Raw genomic sequence first — 15,944 nt, 5'->3', positions numbered from 1 at the left:
TCGGTCCCTGAATAATTTTATTTCCTATATAAAGGCGTAGTTTGATTAAATGGGTTCTCTCTCTCGTCTTGAAATCTAATAAAGAGGTTACATAGAGACTCATTCACTAGTTTTCAAGTACTATCTCCTTTTAATTCTCAAATTTTTATCTGCAAATATCTCATTTTTTTGAATGAATTCTTCTATTAATCAATCCCCTTCTAAAAACGTTGAAAAGGATTCAGCTGACGAAGTAGCTAAGTCCTTGGATAGAATGGATCTTGAAACTCTCGAAAGTAGAGCATCAAACTCATCCATCCATCCTCGTGATGATCCATCCATCGAAACTGATGTTGAGATGGATGAAGCTACTAACTCTTCCCCTGCTGTTCCTTCTTCAGACCCTCCTAATTATTTGGAGAGGTTGATGGTTCAAAAAACCATGTTCTTTGATTTAATTGAAAAATTAAACAATAATAAAGCGAGTTTTATTTTAGAAAATAAGCTAACTTTACTTGAAGAAAACGAGAAGCAATTGAGTTATGCTGTATCAGCTTTAAATGATGTTAACGCTCTTATTGCTTCCCAGTTTGAATTACGTAATCATGAGTTGAAGGGCAGTGGATCTAAAAATTCATCACCCAAGGATAGACTAATCCCAAGCCGTGAAATCCCAAGGTTCAATGTCAACCCTACTGCTAGTGCTCTGTATCAGCTCACTCTTCAGGAAGGTGATAAAAACGTCAATCCAAGTAATGAACCATCTTTGGATATGTTTATTAGAGATTTCCAAAGAAAGTTCTTGGATTATGATGTATCTATAGAGGATCATTGGTTGCACTACCTGGAAGTTTCGTTTGAAAAGTCTGACAGTGATACCGACCATGATTGGTTCGAACGATTCATCAAAAGACGTTGTATGGACAAGAAAACCGCTTTGAATTGGGATCAGGCAAAAGAAGTCTTGAAACAACGCTTCGATCTTGCTTCACAAACTACACCAGAAATGTGGTTTAAAAACCTTATCAATTTCAGGCAAGAACGTTGTGAAACTTTGACCCAAGCAATGGATCGATATCGTCTTTTCTCTCTTGGTGCAAAGGTCAATATGCATGATAACACTTTCTTGATTGGACATTTCGTTTCGAGGCTTCACACTGTCAAGTTTCAAGAAATGGTCCAAGCTACTATTACAAGAAATCTTCCCTCTCTTGTCTCTGCTAGCTCCAATACCAATGGAGAGAGTGTTTATTCAACTCGCAACTTGCCTATTCCTCTGCCTAAGGAATGGAATGTTCTTGAGTCAATTCTCATTAAAGAAATGGCTAACTTGGAATCTGCTTTGTTGAACATCCTTAAGGATAAGAAAAAGGAAGAAAATACCAAAAAACTTGGTGAACATGATGATAACGCCAATACTAAAAAAAGAAAAATGGTACATCAAAGTGAACATATAAACCAAAAAGTTTCCAAATCGTCTGTTGAATTTCAGCAAGAAATTGCAGATTTAAAGAAGCAAGGTGTATGCACATTTTGTAAGACTGCCAAGTACTCTCCTGGTCATTACTCATCTTGTTCTGTAAGACTTGAATATGTCAAAAGAAAACATGGCAAACAAATTGTAAGTAATTCTTCTAAAGGAAATGACAAAACTGTTAGCAATTTAGAGTTATCCAACTCGATCACTAGCATTAGTCAAACAAATAAATCTCCTAAAAACAGAGTTACTGATTTATCTTTATCTCCTAGTAATAATGAATCTACCTCGCAATCTTATGAATTAAATGAATCATCCGATGACGAATTTGAATTTTTATATAAACATTATGACAGAAATATAATCTGTTCAAATAAAAATATAAATGCTAATTTTGATGAAGAGTATAACAAAAATGTCTTTGCCATTCGTAATAATAAAGTTGGAGAAGATGATAGTCTATTCGAATCGGATAATGTGGCTTATTCGCCTGTTACTCCAATCACGCTTAATAATGTGAACACTTATGGTATCATAGATACTGGTGCACGTGTTTCTGTCATGAATAAAAAATTCGCAATAGACAATAATATTAAATTTCATTCAGTTCCTGGTAACCTAGTTTTAGCAAATGGCGACCAAATTCCCAGAATGAGATCTGTTGACTATGTGAATGTCGAATACGACAACATTGACTACATTATTAAACATAAGTTTGATATTATTGACGATCATGCTTCCTCTTACAACTGTAAAATTCTTATTGGAACAGATTTGCTTCCTAAACTTTCCATTCATTTAATGAATGTAGCAGTCAAACATAAAAGTACTGAAAAAGAATTAGACGACTCTATTCTAGATAAAGCTTATAAACCAAATATTTCACGAGCCGGTACAGAAAAAGAACAAAAAGTTTTTGATATGGCTATTAAACCATACATCGAAGCAAACAAAAAATTAAATAAGAATTCTTTATGTAATATTAAAGAGGCTGTTTTACATCTCCCAACGCCAAAAGATTATGTTGCCAATATAAAACAATATCCAATAGCATATACTTTACAGCCTAAAGTAATGGATATAATAAATAGTTGGTTAGATGAAGGTATTATCATTCCAGCAACTCCATCTGGATGGAATCTGCCTATGACAGTAACTCATAAAAAAAATCTAGACGGCACTAAGACTGATAAAATTCGATTAGTGTTGGATCCTAGAATGTTAAATAAGGTCTTACCAGTTGATAATCATCAACTTCCATTAATTAACGATATATTCAATTCTATGTCTGGTGCAGTCATTTTTAGCACGTTAGATCTAAAATCTGCATTTAATCAGTTTCCTGTAAATAAGGATGATCAAATTAAAACTACTTTTACTGCGCCCAATAATTTACAATATATGTATAGAGGTGCTCCTTTTGGAATATCTACAATAAGTCAGCTATTCTCTCGTATAATGTTAACATTATTTAAAGATCTTCCTTATGTAAAATGTTTTGTGGATGATATCTGTATATTCAGTTCATCTATACATGCACATTTTCTTCATGTTAAAAAAGTGCTGCAAATATTAACTGATGCTAATTTAAAAATTAATTTTGAAAAGACCTATTTGGCAAAATCAGCCGTTTATTTATTGGGATATTCTATTTCTGCCTCAGGAAAGCAGATTGATGCCCGAAAATTAACAAATATATTCGATTGGCCTCGTCCTACTACTCAAAAGCAAGTGCAAAGTTTTCTTGGATTTGTCAACTATTTTAGACAACATACTCCTAACGCTGCACTTCTCATGGCTCCCTTAGATGCTTTGCGTTGTCATGATGAAAAAGTTAAAGGTCCTTTCGAATGGACAAAAGAGCATCAAATGCACTTTGATAGTATCAAGCACATTTTGTCTTCAGAATTGATGTTATCCCATCCTGATCTGTCAAAACCATTTTGTATTGCTACTGATTCATCAGATTACAGTACTGGTTGTTGCTTATATCAAGAGTTCGAAGTGACTAAACCTAATGGCGAAATATCTAAAATCAAAAGATATATTGGTTTCATGTCCCGTTCCCTGTCAAGAAGCGAAAAACGTTATAGTGTTACAATGCGTGAATTGCTTGGTGTAGTTTATGCCTTAACCCAATTTCATAAATTCATATGGGGCACACGATTTACTTTATACACTGACCATAAAGCTTTATGCTATATTCATTCCCAAAAGAATGCCAATAGTATGCTTATTAAATGGCTTGACGTCATTCTTGACTATAACTTTAGTGTCATTCATGTTCCCGGCTTGGAAAATGTCTTACCTGACAAACTATCCAGATTATATCCGCCAAAGGATACGTTCGAGCATGAAAGTGATATTAAAAAAGGCAAAAGATTATCCTCATATAGACAGAATCATGCTATTTCTGAGACAATTAATACAAAGAAAAAACATCGAGCTTATTCTAAATACAATGCTGCTATAAACATTATTTCAGTAATTCAAGAAACTACAACTTCTGATGCACAAAAGGACATCATACAAGTTAAAGAAAATACTGATATAAGAGATATTGATTATAACATTAATGATCAATACTTGTTTTATGTACAATCTGCACAGCCATTATATTCGGATTATCTTACACCTCCTTTGGCTGAACACCAACAGTTACTTATAGATGCCCATAATAAAATTGGTCACTATGGTGCTGAACAAATGGTCAAACGTCTCCATAATGACGGTATCCATTGGCCTAACTTGATAGGTGATTGCATTAAATTCATTAAGCAATGCAAAGATTGTATGAAGCATAATATAGAAAAAAGAGGCTTTCATCCTCTACGTAGCATTTATAGCTACTATCCTGGTGATCATTATGCTATTGATCTTGGTGGTCCTATGCATACTACCTCCGTTTACAATAATAATTATTTTATGGTTATTATCGATGTTTGCACACGCTTTTGTATACTTCGTGCTCTACCTGATAAAAGATCAGATACAATTTTACGTTCTCTTATTGACGTGTTCTCAACTATGGGTTTTCCTACAAAACTCCAAAGCGATAATGGAACAGAGTTTAAGAACTCGCTCTCCAAAGATTTAGCTGATGCTATGGGCTATGATCATCGATTCATCACTCCTCTACACCCATCTGCTAATGGAATTAGTGAACGTACTGTACAATCAGTCAAAAAATTACTGGCTAAAGCCACACATGGTGTTGGCAATGATTGGGATTTATATCTTCCATCTATTCAACTTGCTATGAATAATCGTATATCCAAACGGTTAAATTCAACACCTTTCTCTCTTATGTTCGCACGTAAAATGAACGAACCTTATGGTTTTCGATCTGACAAAGATAAGCTCAAAGAAGTTAAAGATAAACCACCAATGTCTCATGAAGAGCTCATGAAACGCATTGATTATATGACTGATATTGTATTCCCAGCTATCGTTAATAAAACCAAAGCACAAATCGAACTTGAACAAGCAAAGTTCAATGATTCTCATAGGCTTGTTGATTATGCACCTGGCTCTCATGTCATGGTTCGTATTCCAAATAAATCTGGTCAACTCGCTCCTGCTTACGAAGGACCATATACTGTCGTACGTAAAAATAAAGGAAATGCCTACATCTTACGTGACGAAACTGGTGTCCTTATGCCTCGTGCCTACACTTCCGTTGAGCTGAAATTAATCTCTAATGAAGAAGTTATCGAACTGGATGATGAAGGTAATGAAATCATAAATTTCGAAATCGAAGCAGTTATAAACCATCGTGGCCCTCCAAAAAACCGTGAGTACCTTGTACGTTGGAAAAACTATAGCAGTGAGTGGGATGAATGGCTATCTGCAGATAAGTTTAATGACCCTAACACACTACGCAATTATTGGAAAAATCTTGGTAAAAAATATATTCCTCCAAAAAATGCTCCAATTACCAATTCTCCATCTTCATCTGAACTACTAAAATCCACTCCATCTGGTACTATAAGTACTGCTATGAAACATTTCTCTTCTGATGATGAAAATAATTCTAATTTGGTTGATAAAAAATCCACAATTAAATCTAATGTTGGCTCTTCAGCACGGCCTGTTAAAAGAACTCGTCGTAATAAACCTCCAACTAACAACGCTTGTGATACTCCTTCCACAGCCACTCGTTCCAGTAAACGACTTAAATCTCTTCATAAGTAAATTACTTTTCATTTACAAAAAAAAAAAAAAAAAAAAAAAAAAAAAAAAAACCAAAATAGTCACGAGATTTTCATTAAGGTAATCTCATACTGGTCGGGGGCTATGTCGTATTTACCCCATTAAATACTTATTATTCGTATGAGATTACTCAAATCTTATATAAAAAATAACAAGTACTGAATACATAATATTATATATTACATATTCTCTAAGACTCATTTACAATATTAACCATATACAATATTTATATTATTCAAGTTCAATACTAAAATTGACCTTGAGCACACTTCGGTCCCTGAATAATTTTATTTCCTATATAAAGGCGTAGTTTGATTAAATGGGTTCTCTCTCTCGTCTTGAAATCTAATAAAGAGGTTACATAGAGACTCATTCACTAGTTTTCAAGTACTATCTCCTTTTAATTCTCAAATTTTTATCTGCAAATATCTCAGCAGGTCAAGCCTCTATGTATAATTTGATGAAGACTAGGGTATGGTGGCCAAGAATGCAAGAAGATATAAATGCCTGGATTTCTAGATGCTCTCGCTGTCAACTTGCTGCTCACTCCGATAAAGTCTCACACCATGCGCCAATGAAACCACTTGAAGTTCCTCATGCCTTCTCTAGGTGGCATCTTGATTTTATAGGTGAATTACCTACTACGAAAAATGGAAATCGATGGCTGCTTATGGCAGTAGACTATACAACCAATTGGCCGATTGCTCGAGCTCTTAACAATGCAACTGGAGAGGAGATTGTTAAATTTATATATGAAGAAATTGTCATGCGTTTTGGATGTTCCGAGGAAATTCTTACTGATAGAGGTCCTAACTTTATGTCAAAGATCGTGAAACAATATATAAAAAAGATAAAGTCCAAGCATAACCTTACTAGTGCTTTTCATCCAAGATCCAATGGAAAATGTGAAAGACTCAATCAAACTTTCAAAAAGATGTTAATCAAATATGTAAACGGTGATGTGCACAGTTGGGATGAATATGTTGATACTGCTTTATTTGCTTGCAGGGTTAGAAAGCATGCGACTACTGGTTTCTCTCCTTATTTCCTAACTTATGGTGTTGATCCAAGGATTCCAGGTGATCCCCACAGGCCTTTTATACAAGAATTCATTGAACAAGACCCTGAACTATTGTCTGAAGAAACATTGATTCGTTTACGCAAGCTGCGTGAATCACGCTACATGGCTGAAGAAAGACTACAAAAACAAGCACAACTTGACAAAATGCGCTGGGACTCTATGCTCAAGAATAACCAAATTCAGACATTCAATGTTGGTGACCATGTACTTCTTCGACATGAAAACAAAAAAGGACTAGAATACAATTGGATGGGGCCATACAAAGTTATCAAGTGCAATCTAGACTTTAATACGTATAGCATTCAAGAAATATCTGGTAAAGTTTATGGTTCATGGGTACATACTGACAGACTGAAACCAGCAAAATACAATGGTACATCAATTGATAAAACTTGGTATATTCCTAGAATTGCTCGCAATAACTCTGAAGCAAAACTTTGATAACTACTTCAATAATTTTTTTTTCTTGCTACGATCTGGTATCTTTATTCTTGTTTTATGGGTTGATCGAGGACTATCAACAATTTCGAAAGGGAGTAATGTCACGTCTTTTGTTACATTTTTAGAATGTAACACAATTATCTCTTTTGGACTTTCAACTGTAAACTATCAACCGCAGTATAACCGCAGTACAACCGCAGTGTCTTCAGTATTAACATTGTAATGATTTGGTTTATAGTAGTTTCTCTGTTTGGGAGTGTTGAGTTAAGGTTTAAATAAACAGATTTGAGTGTAATTGATATAAGAGGTGCTTTTATATGAGTCAGATTTGGCTTGATTCGCTTGTTATAGTGACCACCAGATCTTATAAAGTAGATCTGACTGTTTTGATAAAGGTAAAATAAAAAAAAAGATAAAATAAAAGGGGGTTTTACAATGAAGTATGATAGCTTCAAGGGACTTCTTGTTCTTGATGTTAAATAAAATAAGAGATAATTTGCCTCTTTAAAAGAATATTTATTTGATAAAAAGAAAAAGTAAAATAAGTGAAGTAAGTAAGAAGTTAATAAGAAGTCAAGTATTTTTGTGATTATTATTTGGAGTTATTTATATGTTTTTGGATTTTATGCTTTTGTTCTGTTTTTGGTATTTTGGGTGGTTGTTATAACATAAGAGGCGGTTGTTGCAAACTGTAAGGCGTTCGTTATAAACTGCAACGATTTAAATTCCGCCGTTTTGTTCTTGCGTGTTACAACATCATAACTGCAAGTAACAAACATCACCACCGCAGCAAACATAAAATAGTACTGTAACTTGTTAGTACTTGGGACTTGGCTTGTGTTAAAGTGATGTAGATTTGTTTAAATTGAGGTTTGAAGTCTTGAATGACTTGAGTTTAGGTAACTTGATTGAACGTTTAACAGTTCTTTAGAGTAAATTGTCTTTGAGTAGTGACCACCAGATCTTTTTAGATCAATAAGGTTAAGAATAAGATTGTTTGATAAAAGATAAAAATAAAAGGGAACTTTCTTGATTTGTGATAACTCGGGTATCGGATCAGAAAGAATAAGTAAAAATAAAAAGAAAAGAAAAGGTAATTGTGACCCAATAAGAAAAGATTGCTTTTTAAGCGCAAGAGGATTTGATTTATTGAATTTATTGGATAATGTTATTTTATTTAAAAATATTCATCTTATTTATATAAAAATTGGCGTGGCTTATTGTTTGTGTTGTTTGACATCAATGTCGCTGGACATCAAAATTATTCTTGTGATCAGCATTGTTCTCTTGATCTAAAATTTCATCATTTGTGCTACATTACCTTAAAAAATCCATTCGTGATCTGACACGACACGACACTCTTAACCCAAAAGAGAAGATCTGGTGTAGCGGTATCAATGACGATACGACAGCGCATGCATCGTTTCCCCAACGGGGAATCGAACCCCGGCCATGTCGGTGAAAGCGACAGATCCTAGCCACTGGACCATTGAGGAAGGATATTCTTATCACGACCTTCCTAGAGGAAACCCAACCAACCAGCGGACCATCAAATCAACCAATAGAAATTGAATATAACCTTCCATTCAGGTACCGACCGAACAAACGGAAGTTCAAACCTACAGTACCAAATCGGGAAAGGAAAAAGGCGCGCCTGTACCAGCTGTACCTTAGACATAAGCAAAGAATGCAAAAATTAAAGAATGAAATATATCCCTTAGACAATATTTGAATATCCATTAGTATAAATAGCATTTACACTTTCATGAAATAAAGCATCATCTTCTTTAACCTTTAAATTATTTTATTTATTGTGTATTAAGTCAAAGTCTTGAAGAACTAGTTGACTTACCTGCTAATACTGTCTATCTCTATCTGATATTATCTGTTGGTGCTTTTCACATTCTGACGAAGACGTCTTTTGACCAGGAGTCGCCTTTGATTCATTTTTAACACTGCAAATAATCGTTCCAATTGGATAAAGCATATCGCAAGATTGAACATTTTTTGGTTAACACATATTTATGGCTTTTGGAGAAAAATTTTAACTTTCGCTATATTGGTTATTTTTGAATTTTGAAAAAAGACTCAGGTGCGAAAAAAATAAAGAAATTGAACAATATTTTTGTTTTTTTTGTAGCGTAAGTATTCATAAAGTTATTCACGTTTTAAAAAAGTGTCTGTTTTTTTTACAGAGGATCTTTTTTTGGAAAGCTTGTTCCCCTCTACTGTTGAAAGACCGATGTCTTCTTTTTTTATTTTTGAGGGCAAAAAGCGGAAATCAAAAGCATTTTGCGATTATTTTGTTCAGAAGAATACATATTAGGAAGGCAGCCTGTGGTTTTTAGCTTAGATCATTTCAAACGTGTTACAAAACGTAAAAAAATAATCGTGTTTGGGAAAAAAAATGACCTGGTGAAAAAAAAAGTAAGTAAAAAAAAAAAGTAAGTAAAAAAAAACGAGTCTAGCAATAGAAAGTTCATTGTTCAAATGAAAACACTAATCTAACAACAATTACACTTCATAGAAATGCAAATACCTTTACATTATAAAAAAAGAATACATGTATATTCTAAAAGAATAAAAAATAAAGCTCTGCTAACATTTTGTTACAAGGCAGTTATAATTAACAAATACATACAAAACTTTTTTGCTTATCAAATAAATAGATTGCTTTATTATTTTTTATGACAAATATTGTAAAAGAATATATGTTTTTAAGCTTATACTAGTTCATTACTTACTTTATGTTTGCACATGGGTGTAATTTGCCATTAGCCATTAGCCATTAGAGATGTGAGCAATGGCAACTTTCTTTACCAAAAATATCTTTTCAGTAACAAGCAACAATAAAGTCTGTTATTCTTATTGCTTCATCATGTTGGAAAGAACAACTTTGCTCATGAGATTCATGTTCGTCATCCGAATGTGTCCCATCAGGAATTCCTAATGTAAAAAAAAAAAAAAAAAAGAAACTGACATTAGACTTGGTTGTTATTTTTTTTTTATGAACTTACGTTTGACCAGTGCTTGAGCTTTCTTTTTTATCTTTTGTACTTTTGGTATCTAGTGTATTCCATAAAACAAAACCAGGGAGAAAAAAAAAGCTGTTTTACTGCTGTAGTCCGTTAAGACCGAATTTTTTTTAACCTAAAATAAAAAAAAAAGAAAAAAGAATACTCTCCATGTTAAAGATATTGCACTCAAGTAATAAAACTTGTTCAAACAATGTATAAGTTATCTTTTGAGACATAATTAAATATAAACTACATGAAAAGTAACTGTTTTTGATTTCTAACATGGATAGACAGTGAATAAGTGTAACATTGGTAAAAATAAGGCTACAAAAAAAGCACTTCTCTCTCTTTTTTTTTTTTTTCTTCTTCTCTTTTTTATAAAAGGTAAGTTCTTAATATTATATATATTCTATTCCTGCTCTAATAGTACTTTTACTTTAGTAAAATCGTATTGCCTGCTTTCTTTATGGTTTAAATGGTCTTTATAAAGTCTCTTTCTCAAGACTACAGTTGTTTCTTCTTTTACTTGTTGGTACAAGCATGGATGGCGTGTTTTTTTTTCTTTTTTCTTTTTTTCCTGGTTCATCTAAAATAAGGTGATATTATTTTTACTACATATCCTTCATAGCTAATAGTTATTATAGATACATGCTGCTTCTTTTTTACTTGTTGATAATGCTTAACTAGTTTTTTTCCCATGGTCTATCTAAAAAAGGTACTATTATTTTTACTATGTATACACGATAGCCAATAATTATAGATGAATGCTGCTTTGCTTTGGCCTCTTTCTATCTTTTTCCTGGTTTTGCTTTGGTTCTTAAGTACTGATATCTTTTCTTTTGCTTTGATTGCTCAAGTCCTTGAATCTTTGTGTCTTTGCATTCTTGTGCTCGGCTTTTTTTTTTTTCTTTTTCTTGTGAGAACTTTTTGAGTCCCACGAAATTAATCGATGTATTTTTAGATTAGATGATGCTATCGTGATGACATTAGGTAAGTCAAGTAAACTTTTAAAACGCTACTAGCAAAGACATACTGTATATTATTATTATTTTATTTAAATAAAAAAAAAGCTATTTTTATAAAACAAATCCCTATTTTTTTGTATATATAAAACAATATTTATTGCAATATGAATGGTTAATAAAGAAGTATATAAGCAATATGAGTGGTTGTTAAAGAAGTATATAAGGAAATATGAGCGGTCGATAAAAGAACAAAAGGACAAATAAAGAAATGCTTTAAAAATTATGATTCGTTGCCCAAACGTTGGCAAGTATTGAGTAAAACGTGTCGACTGCTCTGGTAAAAGAATGCTAAATGACTTCCACTTGCTCTCTTAATGAATACTAAACGTTAACTGCACTGCCGCGAAAAACGTTTAAAACATCCATAAAATATCGTGTGTTTGCATGATCTTTGGCGTGTTTGCCTTCAATTATTCTAAAGCTGAACGCTTACTTTCTCCAGTTATTTGCAGTGTAACACTGCTCCCAAACCCTATATTCTAAATTATTATACATCGGGTATTTTGACAGTGGAACGTCGTGTAAAATAATACGAAATTGAATTTTCAGAATAGAGATGTAATTTTTGTACCAAAAAAAGCTAGAAAAAAGTATATACTATATCTGTAAAGATATATATATGTTTACACTCTGCATACTGAATAAAATGAAATTGTATTTCTTGTAAAATTTTTTTGTCTCTTTTGTACTACATGAATCCATGGCAACTTTTAAATTGGGAAAATGAAAAATTTTCAAAACCAGTGTATGATTTTTTAATTTCAACAAAGGCCAATAAAGTATATCTATTGGATTGTAAGCTCGGACATATAACTATTTGAGTTGCGACGTTCTCTTATCAAGCATACTGAATTTGCTATACTGCAAAAAAAGAAAAAAGAAAAAAGAAAAGTATGCTTAGTTTATGTACCCAAAAAAAAAGATAAAAAAAATTGTTTGTTTACACTGAAAAGATAAAGAACAACATTTCTTAAGTTGCGAAAGGGAACATAGGCTCAATGATTTTATCCAACGAAGAGTAAAATTAATTGATTACAATTGGAACAACAGAATATATCATAGGAAGTAATAAATGCAAATGTTAAATAAGAGATAAAATAAAAATGAACAAGGAAAAAAGAAAAAAAAAAGAAATACAATTTTCCTTTTTTTGACCACAAGGAAAATAACTTCTACCACAGATGATAAGGCAATGTTTAAACGACTAAAGCTAAGCAGAAAATAAGGAGGAATGGGTTTGGTAGTCATTTTTATTTTTAACTGCAAAAAGAAACAATAATTATTAACATCAAACGAATTTACATGTTTTGAGATTCCTTATAGCAGAGACTATAAAAAAGAGCTATTGTTAAAGAAATAAAATAGTGCATCTTAAGAGATTTAGAAAAAAAAAAAAAGTAATGTTGAAATTAGAGAATTGCAATGTCGGAATTACTTGCATGTGAAAAAAAGCAATGTTGGAATTACTTGCATGTTAAAAAAAAAAGAATGTTAAAAATGACATTTCAAACGAATACCTACTTTTACAAATTGCCTTAAGTTGAACAAAGCCTACATACAGGATCCTTCTTTTATTCATAGAGTATACAAAGATTTACTTTGGGTTTTAGAAAGCGGTTTTAGAAATTGCACTGAAATTGGAAATATTTTTTTTCAACCAGGAAAAAAAAATCTAACTGAGATGTCAATTAGAAATGTGTTAATTCATTTACCTTTGTTTGCTAATTTCAATTTCTTATTCAATGTATCTATGCTAATTTATGTGCTTTTTGTCCCAACTTTAAGAATATCATCACTTTGTCGTTTTTCGTTTTCTTTTCTTTTTCTTTTTCTTTTCGTTTTCTTTTCTTTTCTTTTCTTTTCTTTCTTTTCTTTTCCTTTTTTTTTTTTTTTTTTTATTTTGTAAAGTAGTGCAGTTAAGTAAGCCAATCAATATAGTACTGAATATGACGGGAAAAGATTCAAATCTTTCAACAGAAAAGTTGAATTGATTTTACTCGATGAAAAATGTATTATTATTTAGTCGCAATTGTATGATGTCGTAATATAGCAACATCAATTGAAATTTGTTAAAGATTCTTATTCTTTGATTTTGGAGTTGTATATAAGGAGTTCATAAAGCGACATATCAAGTGCATAAAAACTGTTATTGTATTCATACAAAAAAATAAGTACTCATGAATAAATTTAATATCATTGATTTACAGTAAAACCATATCTCTATAAATAAATATGAGACTTCTGCAATAATTACCTTTGATCTGTTGTTCATATCGGGACCTGTTTTTAAGAATGGTACATCAATGTAATCCTATTTGATAAATATTGTTAAATTAATAAACAACTCACATCATCATTGATTGATTCGTCAAGAAGACAACATGTCATATTTATCCATTATCTTTCCTGAATCTTCCCATTCTCTTTGTATCATTATTTTAACCGATGACTAGAAATAGCGGTAAAAATTTACATATTCAAAAAGTACAAATAACATCAATTGTTGTTGTAAATCAAACAGTATATAATTAGTAATGCAAGTTCTTTCTTGTATTTATAATGTATTCTTCAAGCCCATACAAATTCCATTGTTACTGCGCCCAATGCTCTGGAGGAGAAGCAGGCAAGTACCAATTTGTTACGCAATGGACTCTTGCTCGCCATAGAAAGAAAGAAGCTGTTAAAGGTTTGTTACTTACACTATTTCCGGAAAATAATGGGGCACTCAATAAAAAAAACTCGGTGCGGTAAGAAAAATAAAAATGGGTCAAGAAAAAATTAAAATCCCGGGCATTAGCCAATTAAATTAAGGGTCAAGAAAACAATATAAATCTAGGCACTAGAAAAGTTTAAATTTGGTGCATTTTTTTCTATTTTTTTTCATCAAAATGAGTCAGTTCATAATTGAAAATGGCAAAGGCGAAATGTTTAACGAAAATGGTGATAAAATTTCTGTGCTTCAAATGGAAGTTGATGATCCTAACTTCCCTCTTGGAGATGTCACCAATTACGAAGAGTACCACGATCTCAAACCTCCTGAAAAACAGAAGGTTGAAAAGAACGAAACAACAATTAAAAAGAAGAAGGCGAACGACTTAAATGAGAATGATGCGTCAACCCTTACAACGCATCGTAAATATAAGAAGGAGGATATGGAATATTTTTTTTATCTTGTGAATGAAAAGGGTATGTCTATTCGCGCAGCAGCAAAAAAGATGAATATCCCTCAAAGCACTGCTTGGAACTGGCACAAAAAAGGCGAAGAAGCATTAGACGACTTTGTTGAGTGGAGAAAATCTGGTAGTGGAAGACCTGTTGGTAGACCTCCAAAGTTAACCAATGCACATCGTGATTTCTTGGTGAAATTAGTAGATGAGAATGACACTGGTTTAACACTTAACCAAATGATGGAGAGCCTGACTACCGAGTTCATGGGATTAGAAATTTCCAAGTCGGCCTTTCATGAGTTTGCGAAAACTAAGTGTAGAATCAGTTGTAAGCGAGCCCACTTTCAACCTGAGGAAAGGAACAACCTTGAAAAGATCCAACTGAGATACGATTGGGTTAAACACTGGGAGAGAACTGATTTGGATTTTGAATCCAACTGCGTGTTCATTGACGAAGCAGGCTTTCATATTAATATGAAGCGTTCATTTGCTTGGTCTAAAGTAGGAACGCGCGCTGTTGTAAAGACCCCAAAGACGAAGTCAAAAATGACAACAATCCTTGGTGCAATTTCGCCTTTTGGTGTTGTTAATATGAAGGTTAGAACCCCTAAAGTCGTTCAATCAAAGAAGAGGAAGTTAGGAGGCAATAAAGAGGATGAAAGAGATATAGATAGCGTAAAACGCACCGTTGGTACGGTTACAGGTCATTACTTCAACTTTATTGCCAATACTTTGGATGTTATGGATAGACATGAGGAGTTCAAAGGTCATTACATTGTTATGGACAATGCACCTATACATAAGCATGAAGATATAAAGCTTTATATTGAAAGTCGTGGCTATAATTGTGTCCATTTGCCCCCTTATTCTCCAGAATTGAATCCTATTGAGCAGTTTTGGTCAGTCTGCAAGAGCAAGCTTAAAAGAGAAGCACTTCTGCAAGAGGAGACTTTGACGTCACGCATAAAAGAAGCTTGTAACAGTGTTCTTATCAGCGACTTGAAAGGTTTTTGTAGATATTCTCAAAAGAAGTTCGATAATTGCTTAGAGCGTAAGCCCATATAAAGCGTATTCTTTTTTGGGGCACTTGGGTCACCCTAATTTTGAACCAATAAATTTTTATATTTCGTCCCTTAATTTAATTGGCTAATGCCCGGGATTTTAATTTTTTCTTGACCCATTTTTATTTTTCTTACCGCACCGAGTTTTTTTTATTGAGTGCCCCATTATTTTCCGGAAATAGTGTACATTAAGATAGTTTTTTTGCTAACGCATCATATAAACAGGTGAATCAGAAATAATTCCAGAAGTTAACACCAATAATGAAGTGATTCCGTCAAGTGAAAATGATTCTGAGAATAATGGTGATGAAGACTTTTCTAATTGGCAAGTCATTGAAAATGATGAAGATGATGCCTCTAGTTGTATGGATGTTGTCGAATTCAATGTGCCCAAAGGTAAAAACCTTCTAGAATTGTTTTAATAAAATATAAAATACTTACTTTGTCAAACGTTTAGTTAAACTTGAAGGATTCCAAAGTGATG

General features: G+C 32.7%; 4 protein-coding genes and 1 non-coding gene across 5 annotated transcripts; 3 read left to right on the top strand and 2 right to left on the bottom strand.

The window, feature by feature from the left end:
* Window positions 1-172: 172 nt before the first annotated feature.
* RO3G_00697 (uncharacterized protein) lies at window positions 173-5,650 on the top strand (the record flags this gene model as incomplete). The annotated part of the gene is made up of 1 exon (XM_067655288.1): window positions 173-5,650. The coding sequence occupies one exon, from the start codon at window positions 173-175 to the stop codon at window positions 5,648-5,650; it is 5,478 nt and encodes a 1,825-aa protein (XP_067511389.1).
* A 505-nt stretch (window positions 5,651-6,155) lies between these two features.
* Window positions 6,156-7,190, top strand: RO3G_00696 (uncharacterized protein; the record flags this gene model as incomplete). Its single annotated transcript, XM_067655287.1, has 1 exon — window positions 6,156-7,190. One exon carries the CDS (start codon window positions 6,156-6,158, stop codon window positions 7,188-7,190), a length of 1,035 nt encoding a protein of 344 aa, XP_067511388.1.
* Window positions 7,191-8,614: 1,424 nt separating this feature from the next.
* Window positions 8,615-8,686, bottom strand: RO3G_19011. Its single transcript has one exon. It is a non-coding gene; the product is annotated as a tRNA-Glu (tRNA).
* A 1,337-nt stretch (window positions 8,687-10,023) lies between these two features.
* On the bottom strand, window positions 10,024-10,906 carry RO3G_00695 (uncharacterized protein; the record flags this gene model as incomplete). Its single annotated transcript, XM_067655286.1, has 4 exons — window positions 10,024-10,136; window positions 10,208-10,238; window positions 10,644-10,793; window positions 10,874-10,906. The coding sequence occupies 4 exons, from the start codon at window positions 10,904-10,906 to the stop codon at window positions 10,024-10,026; spliced, it is 327 nt and encodes a 108-aa protein (XP_067511387.1).
* Window positions 10,907-14,120: 3,214 nt separating this feature from the next.
* On the top strand, window positions 14,121-15,464 carry RO3G_00694 (uncharacterized protein; the record flags this gene model as incomplete). The annotated part of the gene is made up of 1 exon (XM_067655285.1): window positions 14,121-15,464. The coding sequence occupies one exon, from the start codon at window positions 14,121-14,123 to the stop codon at window positions 15,462-15,464; it is 1,344 nt and encodes a 447-aa protein (XP_067511386.1).
* Window positions 15,465-15,944: the final 480 nt, after the last annotated feature.

This window comes from Rhizopus delemar, genomic scaffold, assembly GCF_000149305.1.
Source record: "Rhizopus delemar RA 99-880 supercont3.1 genomic scaffold, whole genome shotgun sequence".
NCBI lineage: Eukaryota > Fungi > Mucoromycota > Mucoromycetes > Mucorales > Rhizopodaceae > Rhizopus > Rhizopus delemar.
Note: the sequence above shows the minus strand (reverse complement) of the source record. Positions and strands in the feature narration are given on the sequence as shown.